Source organism: Phodopus roborovskii, unplaced genomic scaffold (genome assembly GCF_943737965.1).
Source record: "Phodopus roborovskii unplaced genomic scaffold, PHOROB, whole genome shotgun sequence".
NCBI classification, from domain to species: domain Eukaryota; kingdom Metazoa; phylum Chordata; class Mammalia; order Rodentia; family Cricetidae; genus Phodopus; species Phodopus roborovskii.
This window is the reverse complement of record NW_026126689.1, coordinates 3,538,067-3,559,997: the sequence shown is the minus strand read 5'-3', so window position 1 is coordinate 3,559,997 and position 21,931 is coordinate 3,538,067. Positions and strand designations below refer to the sequence as shown.

At 41.6% G+C, this 21,931-nt stretch overlaps 2 protein-coding genes across 2 annotated transcripts; both read left to right on the top strand.

The window, feature by feature from the left end:
• Window positions 1–1,926: 1,926 nt before the first annotated feature.
• LOC127214250 (olfactory receptor 2A5) lies at window positions 1,927–2,859 on the top strand. The gene has a single exon (XM_051174648.1). It carries the CDS (start codon window positions 1,927–1,929, stop codon window positions 2,857–2,859), a length of 933 nt encoding a protein of 310 aa, XP_051030605.1.
• Window positions 2,860–14,100: 11,241 nt separating this feature from the next.
• On the top strand, window positions 14,101–15,063 carry LOC127214294 (olfactory receptor 2A5). The gene has a single exon (XM_051174690.1). It carries the CDS (start codon window positions 14,101–14,103, stop codon window positions 15,061–15,063), a length of 963 nt encoding a protein of 320 aa, XP_051030647.1.
• Window positions 15,064–21,931: the final 6,868 nt, after the last annotated feature.

The window sequence follows — 21,931 nt, the reverse complement described above, 5'->3', positions numbered from 1 at the left end:
TGGTATCCATCAGGGCCACAATCTCTCTTCTTTGTTTCGGTGGGGGAACTACTGAGCACTTAACATCTGTGTGTTTAGGACCCAGAAGCTATTCCTCACCTAGGGATATCTAACAACAACCACAGTGTTTAAGGTGTCCTAACCCATGTAAACCTCATAACTACACCATGGAGTGGGATCTGTCTGTTTCTCATCCTCATCCTCCAGAAAGAGGAGCTAAAACAGGGAGAGACACAAGATCACAGCACCGCTGTGCAGAAAGCTGAGACTTAGTGATTGACCGTTTTCAGACTTTAGAGTATTTGTTTTTAAAAAGTAGGTTGCATCAGATACAGCTAGGCACGAAAGTACCTGTTGAGACATTGATTTCCCATGAGTACAAGGCAAAATCAAGCCATGGGTTTCTGCCCCCAAACCTTTCTTTAGTGGCGCCAGAACTCTGAATTGAATACCATGGCAACACATTGCTTTGGGTTAGTGCTAAACAATTTATGTCCCGTTTTGCTAAGAATTCTATTTATTCTCTTATTTCATAACTTTAAGGTTGTTAATTCTGGACTACTTTCTTTCAGAAATGTTTTTCTTCAAAATCACATGCAAATTACACGATGTCAGATGGATTTGTTATCAACTTTGATTAAGCAAACAATTCATGCCATTTGGCTATAGGAGCATCGTCACGTCCCTTTGAGATGTGAGGACTCTGAGGTGGAGCCACCCTGGGTCCCCACCCTGTATGGTGTAGGAGCCTAGAGAATATTCCAAGGTGAGAGCTACATGGGTTTGTGCATGTGGCGGCTCAGCACTTATCTTGGCTCCTCTGACTAGTCTCCAGCCCCCTGTCCTCGGTCTTTAAGCTCAAAGCTCGGGTCCCCTCTGGCATGCTTGCTTTGTATCGTCAACATGTCATCTCTACCCCAAAAGTTGTCTGAATAACTTCCCGTGTCTTTGTTTCCCTAATGAGATGAACCGAAGGCATGGTCCAGATGATCACACTTTCTGCTTGATGTTTTCATCTCTGTGACCTGTACAGCAGGAATACTGCACAGCTGTGTGGGCTTTCACAGTTTCCTGGATACCGCTATAACTTTAAACTGTGATTTAAGATACACCGCCTTTGCCCAGTACATAATCTGGGTCATTTCTATATTGGAGTATCTGAGGGACAAAGGTATATTTTTATATAGAGAAATGTATTGAGTTTAACTCCTAGTAGAATGCCCACAGGTGCCAGAAGGTCCCCCCTGGGAGTACTAGCAACATGCCGTAAAGGCAGACCATACATGATTTTAATAAAGCTAGAAAAAAAAGATCATTTACTTAAAATAAATTTTGTATCTGAAATGCATGAGTAGAAAACATGAGGGGGGGGACGCGTATGTGGGCGTGCCCATGAAGAACAGGGGATGTTAATCACTTCCGGCACTGCCTAAAAAGGCAGCCTAGCAATGGAGCCCAAATCGCACTACTCTTCAAGCCACATAAATGACCAGGTCACACACCAGAAAGGGACGTGAGAACGTAGGAATTCTCCAAAATAACACATGTGTGCCTATATGTATATGTGTCCTCTAATACAGGATACATTAAAACAGAACCTATTGCATTAACATTTTGTTACACGTGTGTGTGTGTGTGTGTGTGTGTGCGCGCGCGCATGTGTGGGTGTGCGTGCGTGCATGTTTTTGTATTACTTACACGTGTGCGTGTGCATGCGTGTTTTTGTATTACTCCATCAGTACATCAACATTTGTACTCATGCTACATTAGTTTTTGCAAAGTATCAGAAGATAAGTCTTAAGAAATCCCTCTTGAGTGACGCATTTCTGAATGCTCTCTCTATGACAGTCATTAACTATGTTGTGACTTTACTCCACAGTTCTTATCTTTTTATCTTGAATCAAGTCCTCTTGTCGCCACAAGAGGATGGGGAGCAATCAGACATGGATCGCAGAGGTTACCCTGCTGGGATTCCAACTTGATCCCACATTGGATTACTTCCTCTTTGTGATTTTTTCTGTCCTTTATACCCTCACCCTGCTGGGGAATGGGGTCATCCTTGGAATAATATCCATGGCCCCGAGGCTACACAACCCCATGTACTTCTTCCTCTCACACCTGGCCATCCTTGACATATCCTATGCTTCCAACAATGTTCCCAAGATGCTAGCCAACCTTGTGACTCAGAAGAAAACCATATCCTTTATTCCATGCATCATGCAGACATTCTTGTATTTGGCCTTTGCAGCTACAGAGTGCTTGATTTTGGTGGCAATGTCCTATGATCGGTATGTCGCCATCTGCCACCCCTTACACTATACTGTCATCATGAGCTGGAGAGTGTGCGCAGCTCTGGCTGCTGGTTCCTGGGGCTTTAGTTTACTTCTGGATATGGTCCATTTAGTCCTCATCCTGAGGCTGCCCTTCTGCGGGCCCCACCAAATCAATCACTTCTTCTGTGAAATCCTGTCTGTCCTCAAGCTGGCCTGTGCTGACACAACGCTCAACAAAGTCGTCATCTTTGCAACTTGTGTGTTCATCCTAGTGGGGCCCTTATGCTTGGTGCTGGTCTCCTACACCCGCATCCTGGCGGCCATCCTAAGGATGCAGTCAGGCCAGGGCCGCAGAAAGGCCTTCTCCACCTGCTCCTCCCACCTCTGTGTGGTTGGGCTCTTCTTCGGCAGCGCCATCGTCATGTACATGGCCCCCAAGTCCCAGCACCCCGAGGAGCAGCAGAAGATCCTTTCCCTGTTTTACAGCCTTTTCAACCCCATGCTGAACCCCCTGATCTACAGCCTGAGGAACACTGAGATCAAGGGTGCCCTGAGAAGGACTCTGTGGAAGGGAAGGCATGTATGAAGAACATCCTGTGGACACTTAGGCTCTACCCACTTGTGAAATTTGGTGCCTGTAATTTTCTTCATCTCACAACGGAATATTATGATGCACTCTCGTTTAAAAACTGAAGAACATGTAAAACTGAAGATAGAGAAAAACAGGTGAATGTCTTAATTACTTAGTAGAAGTGCATTCGCAGAAAAGGCACAAAAACACCAATATTAAAAATGCCTAGTTTCTTAATAATAGACTTCTTACAATTACAAATTTATCATTAAGAAATGAAACACAAGGCTACAGACAGAATGGTAAAATCCATACCAATTTTTGTCTGTTTTTGAGCAGAGTGTAGGACAATCTGACCTCACACTTGAAGTCATCCTCATGCTTCTGCCTCTATAGTGAGGAGCTAAAAAGTTTTCAACACCATGCCCATCACATAATGCCTAGTACACAAAAACCTTTCAAATGAATAGCATATAAGAGTTAAAAGAACAGAGCAAAGAAGTTGTGTTGACTTCCGATAAAAACTCAAGGACGTACTCATCGCCATTAGTCAATCAGAAAATGTGAATTACATCATCATGACATACCATTTCATATCCAACAGGATGTTTAAATGTTTTAATAGTTTATTCATCGTGAGAACCATCAGAAACATAACTCCAATAGCTGGGAAACAATCCATACATATATATACATGTATATATATGAAATGTGTTAACCTATTAAATACACAAAAGCACATTTGTACCTTAAACTGTGGGGCACAACTCTACCTGGGTACACTCAACTGAATGTGGTGCTGGAAAGAAGTTGGCACAATAAAAGGCTTCTGCAGGACTGCTGACTTGGTTCTGAACGTAGAGTATGCGCACATGCCGTCTCACCAAATAATGTCAGTGAATGCTCCCAGAATTCTCAGATCCCAGACTACTGTACATCATGAGCTACAGTGTTATCTCCACACAAAGATTTCGGTTCTTGGAGAAATAATTGTGTAAATATTTTCCTACTCTCATTACACAGTACCAAATTTTGTATCTTTTAATTTCATTGTGTTAGCTTGATGGAGACTAAAAGATGCTATTTGGATTGCTGGCTTGAGTTTCGTTAAAAAAAAAAATAGTTACATGAATTTTGGGTTGAAATTAAAACAGAATTTGTAACAATTACTAGAATGACTCTAAATATATACCTGCCAGTTTTCTACATACTTTTTCAAGGCTACATTCTACCAATGCCAGTTGTAAAATCAAAATACTGTTCAACTCTCAAAAACGTGTAAGAGCTCTGTGTGCTGTGGTATCAAATGTCCCAAGATTCAATTCTCTATGTAAAACAGGATCTATATAACTAATAGACAAATTTGGTTCTGCATTTAGTAAATGGTAAATTTATATATGTTCCCCCAAATTGTTTTGCCATAATTGTGTGTGTGTGTGTGTGTGTGTGATCACTTACAAGTGTTTGTTTCATTCTGTTCTATGCACCTGTTCACCTGGGTCACATAAAATTTTTCAGACACAAATGAATCGAGTGGGAAAAGTTTAAGGAGCCCAGCTCTAGGTCAACTCAGTTTTTCTATAAACGGAGAAAGAAAAGGCATGAGTTTGAGGACTGCATTCCTTGTCATTACCCATCTCTCCCAACAGCATCCGTAGATAACATGTGGGTAGATGGGTGTGGATATATTCTTATAAAACCTTATCTACAGAACGAGTAGCTGATTAGGGTGTCACGGGGTGAACCCTGCTGATCTCCCCTCCCCAGTCTAGTTCCTCTTAGTATAAGTGACAGTCCTTCACTTGAACTCAGGAGAACAAAAGAGAATTGGGGTTATTAAGAGTGGATAAAGACTCAATTGTCACTCTGAAGCCACTCTGGACTGAGGAGTCTTTTCTCCAGATGGCCTCTAAAACTTAACTTATTTTACATCCCGGCTGCCGTTCCCACTCCCTCCGCTCTCCTCCCAGTCCCTCCCTCCCACCCCACTTCTGTTTCTACCACCCAATCCACTCCTGCAATTCTGTTTGGGAAACAGCAAATGCCACGTGGGTATCAACAGAACGTGGCATATCAAGTTGAAATAAGACTACGCACCTCCCGTGTATTAAGGCTGGGCAAAAGGTGACCCAGTATGAAGAGTGGGATCACAAAAGCCTGTAAAAAAGTAGGAGACTTGGAAGAAGCTGAGAGCAATTTCAACAATTGCATCAGTAGCCAGACATGCTATTATCTATACTGATTATTTACAACCAGAAATAACCCATTGGCCTCCTGTTAAATACTTTATCCATGCTCTACAAAAGATGACAGATGCCATTTTAATTTCAAGTTGCCCCTTCAGTCACAGTTTAAGAACTTAAATTATATGTGTCAGGAGTAAGAACTGGAAATTTTTTACAATCCTTTGACTTCACTGCTTTAAGTGGGTGGGTGAGGTGGTTTCTTTAAAAAATGACGCCCAAAGGCTCATTTATCTGAACGCTTGGGTCTTCAGGAAGTGGTACACTGTTTGAAAGGATTGCAAGGATTAAGAGGTCCGACTGTGCTGAAGGAAGATTGCCACCGGGGTTGGGCTTTGAGGTTCAGGAGCTCATGCCATGCCCAGAGCATCATTCTCTTCCTATAGGTCTCGATGCAAACTGTCAGCTACTTCTCCAGCACAGTGTCTGCCTGCATGCCTCCAGCCAAGACGATAATGGAGCAAACCTCTGAAACTGCAAGTAAGCACCATTTAAATGGTGTCTTGTGTAAGAGATGACTTGGTCACCGTGTCCCTTCACAGCCATAGAACAGTGGCTAAGAGAGTGGGCAAGACTCACTTTATCCACACACTCTCAAGACTGGAGTGAATTCAGAGCTAATCTGGATGCCAGACACACACACACACACACACACAATAAAAAGATATGTGAGGGGCGGATGAGTGTCAACCTAAAGTGTGCTTTGTGATTTTGTATCATCTCCTCCACTGTGAGCAATCTGTTTCTCGGATGATATCTTACCAGGGTCCACGGGGCTCCCAATAATGAGACATTCACCATCAAATGTGCCACCCGGGGGGGGGCATGTAAAGACTGATAAAATCTGTATTAACAGATGTTAACTTATAACAAGATTAGGTTTTTGTTTTCTTCTAAACCAGGATCTAGCTTCTGACTCATTACCATCTAATCCCAGACAACCACATATACCCTTCCTGTGGGACTGCTATAAAGCCAAGAGCCATGGGAAATGGTGCCATTGGCCCCTAATTGGTATATTCTTCACTTCTCTCTAGAGTGTTAGGGACGCATCACCACAAGGCCCCTTTCCCTGGGTCATTATTTTGTTGTCTGTAGGGAAGGATCTGGATTGCAGCCTATGCCACTGCAAGTAAATATTGTTTAGTCTTGATTTGGTTTCTTTGGTTTGGTTTGGGGGAGTTTTTTGTTTGGTTGGTTTAGTTTTGTTTTGTTTTGTTTTTTTTTTTTTTTCCTGCTCTTTTGTTGTTGTTGTTTGGGGATCTTTGGGGGGTTTTGGTTTTTGTTTCTTTTGTTTTGTTTGCCTGAGAATGAGTTACAGAAGACAACTGGGACAGAGGTCAGGTAAACACCTGGCTTGAGGTGGTAGTGAGGTAGGTGTCTAGCCACAGCCTGGGTGTGACCAGGGTCTTGAGTGGTTGTATAGGATTCCTTGCCTGTTCTCTTGTATCTAGGTTCCCTCTGTCCTTCTTGGCTCCTTCAACTGTACCCCTGGTCCCCACCTGTTCTTGTCAGCAAACAGAATCAGGAAGACATTAGTAGAAGATTTTATCTGGTTGATGAGACTCACTCAATGATTGTGTGTCACAGGAGCCTTTCCTCCTAGACAGACACTGAAATCTTAGGAGTTTGGGGGTTTATGGGTCCTGCACCTCATCCTCCTGCCTCTGTCCACTGTGTACCCTGCGCATCTGTGGGAGCATCATCTCCTCCATAGGATGCATATCTCTATGTGAGAGAGATAGGTGGCTTCTTCCTCAGGGAACCGAGTGCCTGTGGGGAGCCATTCTCTTATGTTCCTCATTTCATCCGAGGAGTTATTAGATGCATAACATATTCCTTGTGGTTCTTGAATCTAGACGCTGCTCTCCAACAATGGGTATCAAATCTGTAATAATGGTCATCATATTTAAGCATTTAGTTAAGTGCCGTGGTAATTTAACTCATTTGATCAGAGAGAGATAAGAGACTCATTTTATCAGATCAGTTTTACCGACTATCCGATCTTGTAGATGGGGGAACTAAGGCAGGAAATAGCACAGAGAAATCACAAAGTTAGTATTCATAAAGACAGGGCTTGAAATCAAGGAGGAGAGGTCTAGCGTCATGTTCTCTGTTCATAATTAGTACTAAGCCTATGTTAGAATTTCTCAATGCATGTAAAGATTTCACAAATGCCTGTTACTAGGACCCTGTCTTTAATGGAGCCAGGACTCATGTTCTGAGACATTGACTGGCAGAAATGCTTCATTTGAGTCAATGTTAAGTGTCTTAAATATTTCCCACAACATTTCCCCAAACTATTTACTCTCCTTCCAGAATTGTCCTTGTAGTTTTTAATCTGTATTTTCTTTTTTTTTTTTTTTTACATATTGGAGTTTGGTCACTCAATGTATTCTTCAAAGATCTTTGCAATTATAATTTTAAAACAAATATGAAGGTGTAAATTGAAATAAAACCTAGTGATTTAATTAAAATTTAAGATAAGTTAAAAGAAGAATGAAGTGTTTGTGGAAGTGTTTGAAGTAACAGGACAATGACATTGAACATCCACTTCCAAACACCTTGATTTTTTCCTACAAATTTGTGGTCTCATTCATACTATCATTGAAAACTAATGTTTATTAACCTTACAATGAGCACCAGTGTAATTGTATTTCTTCTTCTTCTTCTTCTTCTTCTTCTTCTTCTTCTTCTTCTTCTTCTTCTTCTTCTTCTTCTTCTTCTTCCCCCTCTCCTCCTCCTTCTCCTCCTCCTTCTCCATTTCCATATCTGCTGCCACATTTTAATACAACACAATGAGGCTCAGAATAGGAGACTGTATTTTCTAATACACACCAGTCAGAATGAAGGTGAAAACGGCAGTCTGACCAATCTTTCAACCACATGGCCTTCAGCCATAGTCAGGGCCAGATTTATCATCGCTGCTAAAGTTATGTCAGAGAAGCGCGCATAAATGAACCCATGAAGCTCTTTTCTCTGCGTGTTGCTGAAGATGTTCTTTAGCAGCGATCTATCATTTCTGAGATCTAGTTATTAATCACATCATTCTCAGGGGGAGATCGTCTGTCTTCCTGATCTCTGAAACCTAAGATGCAAGTTCATAATGACAGATCAAAGGTAAGGATATTTCACTGTGTTGCTCCGTCTTTGTTAATTTTACAGGCGAGTTATTGGGTGGGTGGGAGTATGTGTGGGTGTGGCCACCACTACCGACTTGTCTTTTCATTGTCTTTGCTCAACTGAAGTGGGCCTTACATATGATTTAGATTTGTTTAGATCTAATAAAGTTATCTCACTAAGAATCTTTTGTGCCCATATATGTTTTTGACTATGAGGAATTGCTTGTCAATAATACAAGATGTAAGATCCTAGACTTTGTGTAGGTATACAAAATCATTTGTGTGTGTATATATATTCCATGAAACTGTCTAGGAAAATAAACAGGCCTAATTGAGATTCCTCTCCCCCAAGACAGAGTCTTACGATGTAGCTCTGGCTGTCTTGGCACTCACTATAGAGACAATGATGGCCTTGAATTCACAGTGATCTGACTCCCAAGAGCTAGGAATAAAGCCATATGCACTGTGCCCAGCTACACTGCCTGGGAAAGGGGGCCCATTTGAAAGGGAGAGGAGAAGAAAAAAGGGATTTGGAAGGATGATTTCCGATTTCTCAAATAATACTATATACTTACATTAAAATGTCCTTAGGAAGCTTAAGCCTCTGTATAATGAATATATACCAAGAAAGAAAGAAAAAAAAAAAGACACATGGAAGACTCTAACGCAGGTTAATCTACTATAAATGTGAACTAAGATTAATCAAACATTGTTACTAGATTGGAAGCTTGCATTTTGACTCATGAACTATCAGAATGGCTGTGCTTAATGTAACAGGGGCTCAGCCACACCCCAGATAATGAACCCCCTGCAGACATAAAATGGTTGTGCCTTAGGAGGGCTCAGGAAGGTCTTATTGGTCTCTTTCAGCCTGACTCAACAGGATAATTCTGCAATATTACTGTTGTATGTATAAAACATTTCCAACCTTTGTTCTGTCACTAAATTATGCTGTACAGTAAGAGAGATTCTCATCTTATAGGTCTGCCAAGTAGAAGTTAAATAGAAATATGTGCTCTCTCTATTGTGCTGGTAAAAATCCAACCATAAATAAACCTGTGTGAAGCCAAAAGCCCATCAATTAAAATCAACCCCACTATATATGATTGACTGCAGGTTTTACTGGCCAAATTCTGCTTCTGTTTATTGGTGTTCTAGTGAAACATCTACATAAAACCTTGGGAGTTAACTCAAATGACTATAACCTTGAAAAAATTATCAAAGTCATGTCAGTACAGAAACACTCATGTTCACAAACAGAACTAAAGCCCCTCTCACAAGCTATTGCAGTGAGATCAAATGTGACCATTATCGGGCACATTGGTCAACTGGAGAAACATAGGCAGGGGGGAATCACGGAGACAAAACGTGTTCCAGGTCTCCAGCAGTGTCCAGACAAAGAATAGGGCTTCACAAACAGACCTGGAGTTCAGGATTCTAGACTTTTTCCAAAGAACACAGACTCCTAAAGTTATGAGAACGACAGTCTCTGTTGTTCCAGATTTTACATTTCGTGCACTCTTTTTTCTCGTTTCTGTTCTTTTGATTTCTGACTTGAAATCCTTAGGAGCTATATATCAGACAGGAAACTTAAAAGACACTGGAATGTGCATCCCTGATTGACAAAGAGCAGGCTTTTTGACCAATGTCCACTCAGGTCTGTGGTCCTCTGGTACCTTCACTAACAATCATCAGGTATTACAATCATGTCCAACCTGATTTACAATCCATTTCTACAGTCAAGCAATGGAAAATCTTGACCATTGTTTCTACCAGTACAACTTGGAAAAGACCTTTTTCTTCTCTTTTATAAAAGTAAGTGTAAGTAAATTTTCCTGACCATTACTTTCCTTGATAAGGATTAATGTCTTCATGATGCAAGAATTTTTTTATTTTCTCTACTTGAAGCTTTCAGTAAGTCTCAGAAGGGACACATTAATTAAGCATAGGAGAATTACTCCTAAATGAGCGTGAATAATGTGAAATATTGTTTACATACTATGTTGCAGATTTTGCCAAAATAGAAATTGACGGGGGATGTCCTTCTGTATATAAGTTTCTCTTATTGGTTGGTGAATAAAACACTGGCCAATGAGGCAGGCAGAGAGGCGGAACTAGGAGATGAGAATTCTGGGAGAGGTAGGCAGAGGAAGATACCGGAACAGTTGCGATATAAGGACTGGGAAGAAAGGACTCACCAGCATTCTCCAGTAAGATAAAACCATGTAGAAATACATAGATTAGTAGTTATGGTTTAATAATTAAGACAGGGCTAGCCAATAAGAAGCCCTAGTTGTTGGCCAATAGTTTTATAATTAATATAGCATTCGTGTGTTTATTTGGGGACAAACAGCTGCAGGAAGCTCTAGCAACAAGAAAATTTTCAACTTAATATTGCATGTTTATTAGGAAAAAGAGAAATCAGCTTGTTTAAAAGGTGAGTCCCTGTGCAATCTTACTCTGTAGAGATAATCCATGTAAACAGATGCACATTTTACTTACAGTGTTGTTCATGTATTTAACTAAGGTCAAAAGATGCAGATGTGAACAAATGCATAAATAAAATACACATTTTCTGACTCTTAATCCTTTAATGGCTGCATGTTCCTAGTGAAATATATTTAATCTACTACCAACTGGTAAATTTTTTTTACCAGTTAAAGGAAATAATCATATGGCACGATTAATAACTATAACCTCTTGTCTATGCTGGAGCAGGCACACTGAATTATGTTTCTTTTCTGAACTCTACAAGTATTTCCTGTCCAGAGGTTTTGCCTTTGCTGTTCTCTACTGTCCTCAGTATTGGGAGTGAGGTGCCTGTGTTTCTGAGCAGAACATTTATGTTGCACTTACACTTTATTTTGAGGTAGAAATTTACTGACCATCTCATATAAAACCACCATCTGTAGCTAGACTTGGTGGCATCTGCTTGAGTCCCGGCTACTCAGGAGGCTGAGGTAGAAGCATCACTTTAACCTAGGAGTTAGAGTCAACCAGTGCAACTTAAGTGGTCCCAGTTCTTAAGAACAGACCCCTTTAAACTGGATAGCTGTCTATGCTTCATCCTACTTAATTTTTTCTTAGTTTTATTTACACTTGATTATCTCAATAACTTGCTTTATTCTTGCGTGAGAGTGGTAATGAGCCAGAATCTATCTCTATTTAAATTCGGGGGTTGGAGAATATATCAAAATAAAAAAGAAATCAGGTAGAAATCAACATTAATGTTCTGCTAGTGAGACTTATTGGAAAACATGTCTTTAACGAAAAGTTTATCCAAATTAAAATGGTAAAAATATAATGATCTGGAAATGCTTAGAAGACAAAAAGAACCAATGAAAGGGCTTCTTGTAACCTTTTTTGTTTCATAAAGCATATAAATTGGCAGAAGCCAGTGGAGAAGTGCTGGTATATCTCCAAGCAACCCCACCCAGCGCTACTGAAGATTTCATCACTATTTGGAAGAGTGAGGTACCAGAACCACACTAACAGTCATGTTTTTGTTTCCTAGTGTTCAGAATGTATCTTCCCATGCTCACTTATTCCTCTGGAGCCAGTACAAAGTAGGAGCAGATCTTGTGCCCAGAGACAGTTATTAAGTGATCGATGATATACTGAAGTACTCACTGGCTAAATTAGCAAAGACTATTGGCTTTTCTTGGTTGATGTTCACAGAGCTGAATACTGAACCTGGGGCACGTGCCTGTTAGGTAAACATACTACTACTGACCTGGATCTCTAGTTATTAACTGGCAAAGATATGACTAGAACACTGTGTAGAAAGAAGACATGGTACGCAATGTCAGCAAGAATTGAAATTGCTTCCGTCTTCCACAGAGAATGTTAGAAAGATCTACACATTAATGTGTACAGAATTTCTTTACAATATATCTTAAGGAAATACTTATGAGTATAGGCAAAACCCAAAACTTTAAGAATATTCACCTCAAGTATAGTAAAAAGAAGAAAAATTGGGCAACAAAAATGCCAATCTGTAGGAAAAATAAATTGTTCTTGTTTCAATAACAAGTATGCAATATAATTTTATATAAAGATATTGTTCCTTTTATTCAGTGAAAAATTATTCTATTAATATAGCCCAACTTTGTAACGAGTAAGGTTTTTCCACCCGCCGTCCGGTCTCGTCCCGCCGCCACGCCAGCCCCAAATAACACACTGAGACTCTGTATTAGATATAATTCTGTTGGCCTGGTTACTTGTTTCTTACTAGCTCTATCTTAATTATTAACCCATTTCTGCTGATCTATGTATTTCTCTTACCGGGGAACTAGCCGGCATACTGCTTTCTCCCGACTCTCCATCTTGGCTCTTCCTTACTACTTCCTATTTCCTCCTTGTCTCCTAGTCTCTCCTATCTTCCTTTCCTATTGGCCAACAGTGCTTTATTATTAACCAGTATGAGAAACACATACAGAATGGCATCTCCCATCACAACTTGTAATATATAACTTGAGGCTCTAAATATTTTAAGTTTAAAAAAAAATACCCTTTGGGTTTGAAATGTTAACTTGATTTAACAAAACTAAGGCTGTTTCTATGGGGCAGTGATGTGAATAAAATGTTATGTGACAGCACATATCCAGTAGACTTTTTAAGTGATGTTTTCTCCCATCACTTTCAACACCCGCCTCCATATTCCGGCCCTCTAAGAAAAAGCTCTCTAAAGGGAACTAACCATTAATGTCAACTCTTGGCATCCCTGTAAGTGTCCCAGGATGATTCTGGACAACAACGGGTGCTGGTAAGCGAGTGGGTGATAAACGAAGAACCTGCGAAAGGATTTGTTGGCCATCTGTCTGACTCGGCAAACTGCAAAGACACTGAGGACAAAAGATGGTGACCTTATGACACACTAGAGCGCAAGTTAGGCACTGTCCCTATACCGTTATATTAGGGGAAAGAACCAAACAACATGAGACACCATGGTACATGATCACACTTAAGACATATGTTTGTGCCCATCGTACGTGCCTGACATATTCTTTAAATCATGACTAAATTGTGTATTTGGTATTAGTGAAGAAATACACAAAACTCAAAGTAAAGCAACAAACTAAAGATGGGGGCAAATAAGCCCCAAATGCCCTCGAAGAGGAAAGGCTTAAGTTTTAAAGAAAATACAACATTGAGGTCAGTTAGACATGTGAGGCATGTGAGCAGCTGAGAGGGCTAAGAGGAAAGTACATGAAGAGCAGAGGGGTTTAACCATGTCAGAACTGTACACAGAAGAACAAAGAGAGAGCCCCAGAAGTGAGGTGAAAATACCTATTCCATTTTGTCAAGACTCTTCAAACCATGTGAGTGGTCAAAACTCTCATACTGAGATGGAACCACTGTGAATTCTCCAAAACAATGCATGTGTTAATATTTGAACGTAAATCCTCCTGCACAGGACACATGAAAACACATCGTGCTTGGTGATGTATTTGGTCTTATATACTGCTATGCACATGTACATACTTATCTTTTTAAATACATTGATTGATTGATTGATTGATTGATTTTTACACATGTGTACATGCATTGAATGTGCCTCCAGAGCACATGTGGAAGTCAAATGAAAGCTTATACAGTTGGTTCTCTCTTTCCATCATGTGCTCTGGAGGCACATGTCCAGGAGATTGAACTTAGGTTGTGAGGATTGGCAGCAAGCAGCTTTACCCACTAAGAATACAGCAGAACATTTCCCTCACTTTTACAACTACAGTAGAGTATATTTTGTATCATCTGAAAACAAAACCAAATACTCCCTTCTAGATGATGCATTTCAAGATGCTTTCTTTATCCTAATCACTAAGTATTTTGTGTCTTTGATTATTCCACAGCTCTGATCCCTTGGGTTTGAACAAGGTCTTTGCCACAGGAGAATGACAGGCAACCAGACATGGATTGCAGAGGTCACTCTACTGGGATTCCAAGCTGATCTCGCTGTGGAGGGTTTCCTCTTTGGGCTTTTCTCTCTCTTTTATTCCTTTACCCTTCTTGGGAATGGGGTCATCCTTGGAATAATATTCCTGGACCACAAACTGCACATGCCTATGTATTTCTTCCTCTCACATCTGGCCATTGTTGACATGTCTTATGCTTCCAACAATGTCCCCAAGATGCTGGCAAATTTCATGACTAAAAGAAAAACCATCTCCTTCATTCCATGCATAATGCAGACATTATTATATTTGGCGTTTGCTCATATAGAGTGCCTGATTTTGGTGGTGATGTCTTATGATAGGTTTGTGGCCATCTGCCACCCACTACACTACACTGTCATCATGAACTGGAGAGTGTGCAATACCCTAACTACTGCTTCCTGGATATTTAGCTTTCTCCTGGCTCTGGTCCATGTAATCCTCATCCTGAGGCTGCCCTTCTGTGGGCCCCACCAAATCAATCACTTCTTCTGTGAAATCCTGTCTGTCCTCAAGCTGGCCTGTGCTGACACAACGCTCAACCAACTTGTCATCTTTGCAGCTTGTGTGTTTGTCCTAGTGGGGCCCTTATGCTTGGTGCTGGTCTCCTACACCCGCATCCTGGTGGCCATCCTGAGGATGCAGTCAGGCCAGGGCCGCAGAAAGGCCTTCTCCACCTGCTCCTCCCACCTCTGTGTGGTTGGGCTCTTCTTCGGCAGCGCCATCGTCATGTACATGGCCCCCAAGTCCCAGCACCCCGAGGAGCAGCAGAAGATCCTTTCCCTGTTTTACAGCCTTTTCAACCCCATGCTGAACCCCCTGATCTACAGCCTGAGGAACACTGAGGTCAAGGGTGCCCTGAAAAGGACTCTGTGGAAAGAGAGAGCAGCAAGAGAGACATCAAAGGACAACCTGGATAGATGATTTTGCTTTCTCTTAAACATAGGAGTCAGCATTCCTTTGCCCTTTCTATTATAAACACTCCCTTAAAACAGAATGTTATAGACTCACAGACCTAGACCAAAGATATTAATGCTTTGAGAAAAAAAAAAAAAAAACATGTGTCTACCTATAGTCATAGGTCCCTGGCTTCTGAAGATTGCAGCAATAGGCTTATACCTCTTAGATTTAGGAGCCAGAAATCGCTGGATCCATACTACAGGTCTGACGTGTGCAGAGGTTCAGACTGTGATGCTGGAAGAGCTTCCCCATCCCTACCCACAATTCTTATCAGGGTAGAGCCATTTGATTGATAACGAAGTACCTATGGGACGAAAAGGAACTGTGACGGGCACAGAACGTGAACTCCTTTAAATCACAGTAAAATTACAAACGAGCACATTTGCATAAAATTAGCAAAGCAGTCCAACAGCCACTGGCACAAAAAAAACATACAAACACCTGATAAACGTGCTAAGTTCTGCTTCTTACCGTTAGTGAATAAGAAGTCAGAAGCACAAGCTAATGTGGGACATCACTGAAATGACTGAAACCATAAGGCATAATCACTGGAATTTGGGGACATCCAATGCCAGTCATTGGCGAACAGTCAAAAAGTTGATAGTTTTGATACAGCACAGTCAAGTCGGATTGAGCTGTTAAACACAAGGCACACGTCCCACTAATTGTTAGTGGCTTTTTCTTTAAAAAGGAAGACATACTAACTTACACCGTGAAGGGCCAGCTTTTCCGTCACACTGTTTCAGATTCTGACAAAAGTACCTGCAGGCATCACATGGGTGTATTCCGATGAACTTCCTCTGCAAAAACAGGTGGCTGGTCAAGTAGTTCCTAGATACTAGAAGACCGTTGCCATAGAGACAGACGTACACCTAGTGCAGGTCTGTGGCGTTCAAAGTCAGAGGCCCTCACGATGGGTTGGGGAACCAGGATGTTAGGAAGAATTTCAAGCAAGGTGATGAGGGTCCAATCTTGGCTGAGGCCCTTATTTCTTTAACAGCATCTACAACATAGATCACTGTCACGTGGTAGCCAATAGACAGACCCCCAAACACCTGTGACTTCTCTTGATATCTTCTGAAACCCAGTTCCTCATGCTGTCCGTTACAAAGCAAGGGTATATAAGAGCTTCAAAATCATACCAGTTATTTCATGTCATGGTGACCAAAATACCTAATTAAAAGAATCTAAGGGAGGAAAGGTTAGTGTTATTTTTTCTTATTTTTACTTTCTGTATGTATTTATGAATGCATGCATGTATGCAAATACGCATGTATGCAAGTGTGCCTGTGTATCTAGGTGCATGTGCTATGTGCAATCCCACATGGAGGTCAGAGGACAACATGCCGGAGTCCATTCTCTCCTTCCACCGTGTGTGTCCCAGGAATCATATTCAGGTTTCCAGCCTTGCCAACACTCTCTTGACAGCTTAGAAAGGTTTGTTTTGACTTACAGAACAGTATGGTGGATGCAGCTCAGTTCACTGTGTACTGGAAGTCAGCTACTCACAGTGTAATGGACCTAGGAGCAGAGAGAGGACAGAACTAGGGGTCAAGATACCAACTGCCAAAGCCCTAGTGACTGACTTCTTGGAGCCAGGCACCTCATGCAGCCTGCTGGTGTCCTCAAAACAGCCACCTGCTGTTTTGAGCATGAGCCTCCTGGGACACTGCAAACTCAAAGGACCGTGTAACTGAAGAACTGGAAAAGAGTGAGAGGGAGAGACAGAGAGACGGAGGGGGGAGAGAGACAGAGACAGAGAGGAGAATGTACCGTAAATCTGGCTATTTGATCAAAAACAGAATTACCCTTTTCACCTGATTTCTTTTCAACTTTAGACATTTTTTAAACAGGAAGAAGCCCTTCATACCTTTAGGTTAAGGTGGTCACAGTAGTGAGTACACGCTCTAAAGTTGTCCTCATTCTAGCCTTGATAACGGGCTGTGTAATTCTTGGCTTCCATTAGTTTTGTAATAATAATTTTTCATAGAGGAAAACATTGAGCAAAAATTAACACCCAGGGCAATGCGGATTCTTGCAGAATGGAGCTCATGGAAACTGTTTGGACAAGGGATTCTAAATGTGAGGGGTATTATAACACTCATACCCATAATTCTCTTCCTCTCAATGTTTTATGTCTATCTGGGTTTTAGGGCCATGCATGTTTGAGTGTGTGTGTGTGTGTGTGTGTGTGTGTGTGTGTGTGTGTGTGTGTGTGGTGGAGAGGATTAGCTACAGAGACAAAGACAGACAGTCAGAGATGGGGAGAGGGTGGAAGGAGAGAGTTATTTTTGGTTCCTGTGATTAAATGTCCAGAGGGAAAAATGTTAGCAATAAAGGGAGTATTCTGACCTTCACCAGGGAGATATAGTCCATGACGGCAGAGAAGACAGGCAGGGAAGGACTGGGTTGGAGACAAGAGTCTGGTTACACGGAATCCTCACTTGAAACAGAATGTAAACAGTAAGTGTGCCAGGCTACAAAGCCTCAGGGCCCATCTCAGTGACCCATTTTCTCCAGCCAGGCTCCACCTCCTGGATATTCCTCAACCTACTGAAACAGCACCCCTGAATGGGCACCACGGGTTCAAGCACGTAACTCTGTGGGGACGTTCATGCTTATACCACAGTAGTATGTGTCATAGTTTTCCCTTCTTAGGGCTCTTTGGCCAATGTTCCAATCAATATGCCATTTTCTAGTCTTTGTACGGCAGCACACAAATTTCCTCTCAGTATTTACCATTTTGGAAAGCAAAGGCCTCCGTGATAAATTGTACTACATCATTTAATTTGAAATATCATTCTGTTAGCTTCTCAAAAGAGCAGGAAATTTCTAACTACCATCTGTCTTGCTCAAGTCATGCATTTACAAAGAAATATAAGGACTGGGAGTGCAGTTCTGTTAAAAATATTCCCCATGTGGATTCTTTTGTTTGTTTGTTTGTGTTTGTTTTTCAAGACAGGGTTTCTCTGTGTAGCTTTGGAGCCTGTCCTGGAACTAGATCTGTAGAGGAGGCTGGCCTCAAACTCACAGAGATCCAACTGCCTCTGCCTCCCGAGTGCTGGATCAAAGGTGTGCACTACCAACGCCCAGCATGGATTCCTCATTTTAATCGTACTGGTCTATATATGTGTGTGTGTGTGTGTGTGTGTGTGTGTGTGTGTGTGTGTGTGTGTGTGTATTTTTTTTAACTCTCCAATACCCATGCCTACTGAGCCTGACTCAGAAATGTTTCGTGATGAAAGCAGACTGTTACACGACTCTCAATCCCTTCTTACGGATTGATGTCTACTGCACATCATGCAGAATTCCAAGCCAAGTGCTGATAAGAGAAAACAGCAGAGGTGATTGTAGAGGCTAGTTAAGAAGAGATTGGTACATTAATTGGAAATGCAGGCTAATCTTTAGGCTGGGCTAGTTTGGAAGAGCGAACTAGAGAAAAACGACTTGAAGGAGAACCCTGAAATGAAAGAACTCCTAACACTGACTTTTGGTCTGGTTTGTTCAAAGCAGTGACATGTTTGATTGGTTCATGCCCTACAATACTGTTTGAAGCCATTTGCCAATCAGTGGAGTTAACGAGTTACACGTGGTCAAAGAAAGTAAGCTAACAAAAATCTCTGCCCCAATCTTCCATCCAGAATAACACCAGGGTAACCAAAGGTGTGCACACCGTGAAGAACAATGTCCTTTGAGGCAAAGGCTGATGTAGGAGGAGACGGGATTATCATTCACAGAAATATACAAGCCCACAAATAAAGATTAGTAACACGAAGCCTCAGATTGGGTGGAAGGGAGATCAATACCCAGAGTTTCATGTAAAGCATTCTCAAACTTCCTAGGGCTTTGTGTGGTGACCCCTCCCCCAACTATGAAAGTATTTCATTTGCTACTTTACAACTGTAATTTTGCTACTGTTGTGAATTATACTGTAAATATCTGATATTCAGGATGAGAACTAACGATCTAAAGCATCCAATTTCAGAGCAAACCACTCATCAGCCAACATGGCAGGTCTGGGGAGATAGCTTATCCGTTTCCATAATCACACGCATCACCAAAGGACCTAGAGAAGGTCTCCAGTCAAGGTCCCTGCTTTAAAAAAAAAAAAAAAAAAAAAAAAGACTTTGGAAATGTGTTAGGGAGATATCCTGATCTTCAACTGAGAGAAACAGGAATCTCTGGGGCCGTTGGGAGAAAGAGCAGCCCCTCACTTCAGGATCTGACTTGTATTTATTGCTGGCGTTGTCAAGAAACAACAGAAAACACACTCTGAAACAAAGAAACCACCCAGCCACCAAGAAGAGTAATAAAAGAGACAACACACCATTCTCTTAAAAGAGATCCCAATTAGAGCATTAACACAGAACATGGATTAGCTTTAAGCCAAAACTCATGTGACCCTTGAATTTAGCACTATTGGGTCTCTTCTGTAAACCTATACCATGCGTCTCGTAAGCAAGCTTACAACTTCATCTGTAAAGGAAACTTCTTTAAAGTGAGAGAAGTAAATAAAAATAATGAATAGTTAAGACTTACATCATTTTAAACGTTGCCTAATCTTTGAACTTGATTTTGAATTATATTCACTGAACAGTGTAACTTCCAAAGTCATAAAACGAAACATGTACTATCCATACAATAGACAATGGATGAGCTGTTGTCTACACTTGAATCTCAGCGTGCACTACCTCTTTAGTTCACCTATGTTTTTTTTAATATTGCATTTTTATTTTGTTATAAGAGATATATGTAGTAGATACAAGGTCTCTTTTTTTAAAACTGTTTTATTCTTCTTCCATACTTTCCATCTTACTGCAGCTTCCCCTCCCTCCACCCCTCTCAATCCCTTCCTCTCCTCCCCTCTCTCACAGATCCACTCCTCCTCCATTTCCCTTCAAAGAAGAAGAAGAAGGCCGCCAAGGGCTATCCACTGAATACTGCCTGACAAGATCCAATACGCTGGGCACAAGCGCTAATATCAAGGCTAGGCAGGGCAACACAGTAGGAGGAAAAGGGGCCTCAGACACAGGTATAAGAAGAGTCAGAGGCAACCCCCGCTTAGTGTCCCACAAGAACACTAAGCTACGCAACCATAACATATATGCAGATGACTTAGGTCAGACCCATACAGGGTGCAAGTTTGTAGTTCCAGTCTCTGTGAGCCCCCCTGAGCCCTACTTAGTTTATTCAGTGGGCCATGTTCTCATAGTCTCCAAATCTGCTCCCATCAGTTTCTGGGTGACACTCTCTGATGACTACTGGGCTAGGCACAGATGTATGAGTACAGTAGAATATATCATCAGGAGTCATTTCACTGACATTTTCTTCCAGTCATGTTTGGTTCTATCCTGAGTCCCTGAGCTCTTCTGGCTTCTGGTTCCTGGCCATCCGGATAGTATCTGGCATGGGTTCCCTCTCATAGCATGGGCCTCAAGTAGGACAAGTCATTGGTTGGCCACTCCACGAGTTTCATGCCAACATTGTCTCAGCACATCTTGCAGGCAGGACATATTGTAGATAAAAGGTTTTATGACTGGGTTCCTGTCCCAGGCCCACTACTAGGAGCCTGGTTATAGAAGATTGACAGTTTAGGCTCTGTATCCCCCATTACTGAGAAACTTCACCAGGGTGATTCCCATAGATTCCAGGGAGTTTGCACCACACTAGCTTTCTACATTGCCCCCCAATTCCAGTTGTCTCTCCCAGTACTTTCCTCCTCCATCCCTCCCAACATCGCTCCTGCCTGATACGGTCTGTTCCCATCCCCACCTTCCCCACTCCACCTGCAAAATCGATTCTATTTCCCCTTCCCAGGAATATCCATGAGTACCCCCTTGAGCCTTTCTTGTTACTTAGCATCTCTGGGTCCATGGGTATAGATAGCATGTTCTTAGTGCTTGTGATATTTGTGTTCTGTTCAGAAAGGTGTCTCCTGTGCCAATGAGTTCAAGGTTATTCTCTGCTTTGTTTCTATTAGGCTCAGTATAACTGGTTTTGTGTTAAGGTCTTTGGTCTACTTGGGCTTGATGAATCTATTTTCATTCTTCTGTATGCTGACAACACATTAGGCCAGTACCGTTTGTTGAAGATGCTGTATTTTTTCCATTGTATGGTTCTGGCTTCTTTATCAAAAATTGGGCACCCATGGATATGTGGATTTACTCTGGGTCTTCAATTTGTTTCTATTGATGAATTTGTCTGGGGGGTTTGTTTGTTTGTTTGTTTTTGTTTTTTGTCAATACAATGGTGTTTTTCAAGCCCTGTAGTAGAGCTTGAAATCAGGCATGGTGATACCTCCAGAAGTTCTTTTATTGCACAGGATTATTTTAGCTACCCTGGGTTTTTGTTTGTTTGTTTGTTTGTTTTTCCATATGAAGTTCACTATTGTCCTCATCAGCTTTGCTTCATACTAACACAGCTTGACATTATTTTACGTGACGTCAGTCAAGATATCAGACACACCTGAGTAAAGCTCTTTAGGAGAGGCTGCCTTGGCGTATAAACAATAGCATCAGGCCCCATCTCCTTCCCACTGTGAGTGGCAGCTCCTTTGTACAATCCCGCCCCCACCCCCATTATCTTAACTTTCCTCCTACCGTAGATAGTTGCCCCTGGGCTAGCATTGCAACTGTGACTGGAGCAGGGATGATCCCTATAACAAAGCTACATACAGATTCCCACAGGACTCTGAGTGGTTTTGCCCCTTCTGGCAAAACTGGGTTGATGGAGGATGTCACACCGTGTTATGTTATGGTTGAAAGGAGAGCCTAGGGACTATGGACTTGTACTATATGAAAGGGAAAGACACACACTCAAGTGACATTGCTGC

What these genes read in the sequence shown, in the direction of transcription:
- LOC127214250 (XM_051174648.1), top strand. Translation starts at nt 1,927, where the DNA reads ATGGGGAGCAATCAGACATGGATCGCAGAGGTTACCCTGCTGGGATTC.
- LOC127214294 (XM_051174690.1), top strand. Translation starts at nt 14,101, where the DNA reads ATGACAGGCAACCAGACATGGATTGCAGAGGTCACTCTACTGGGATTC.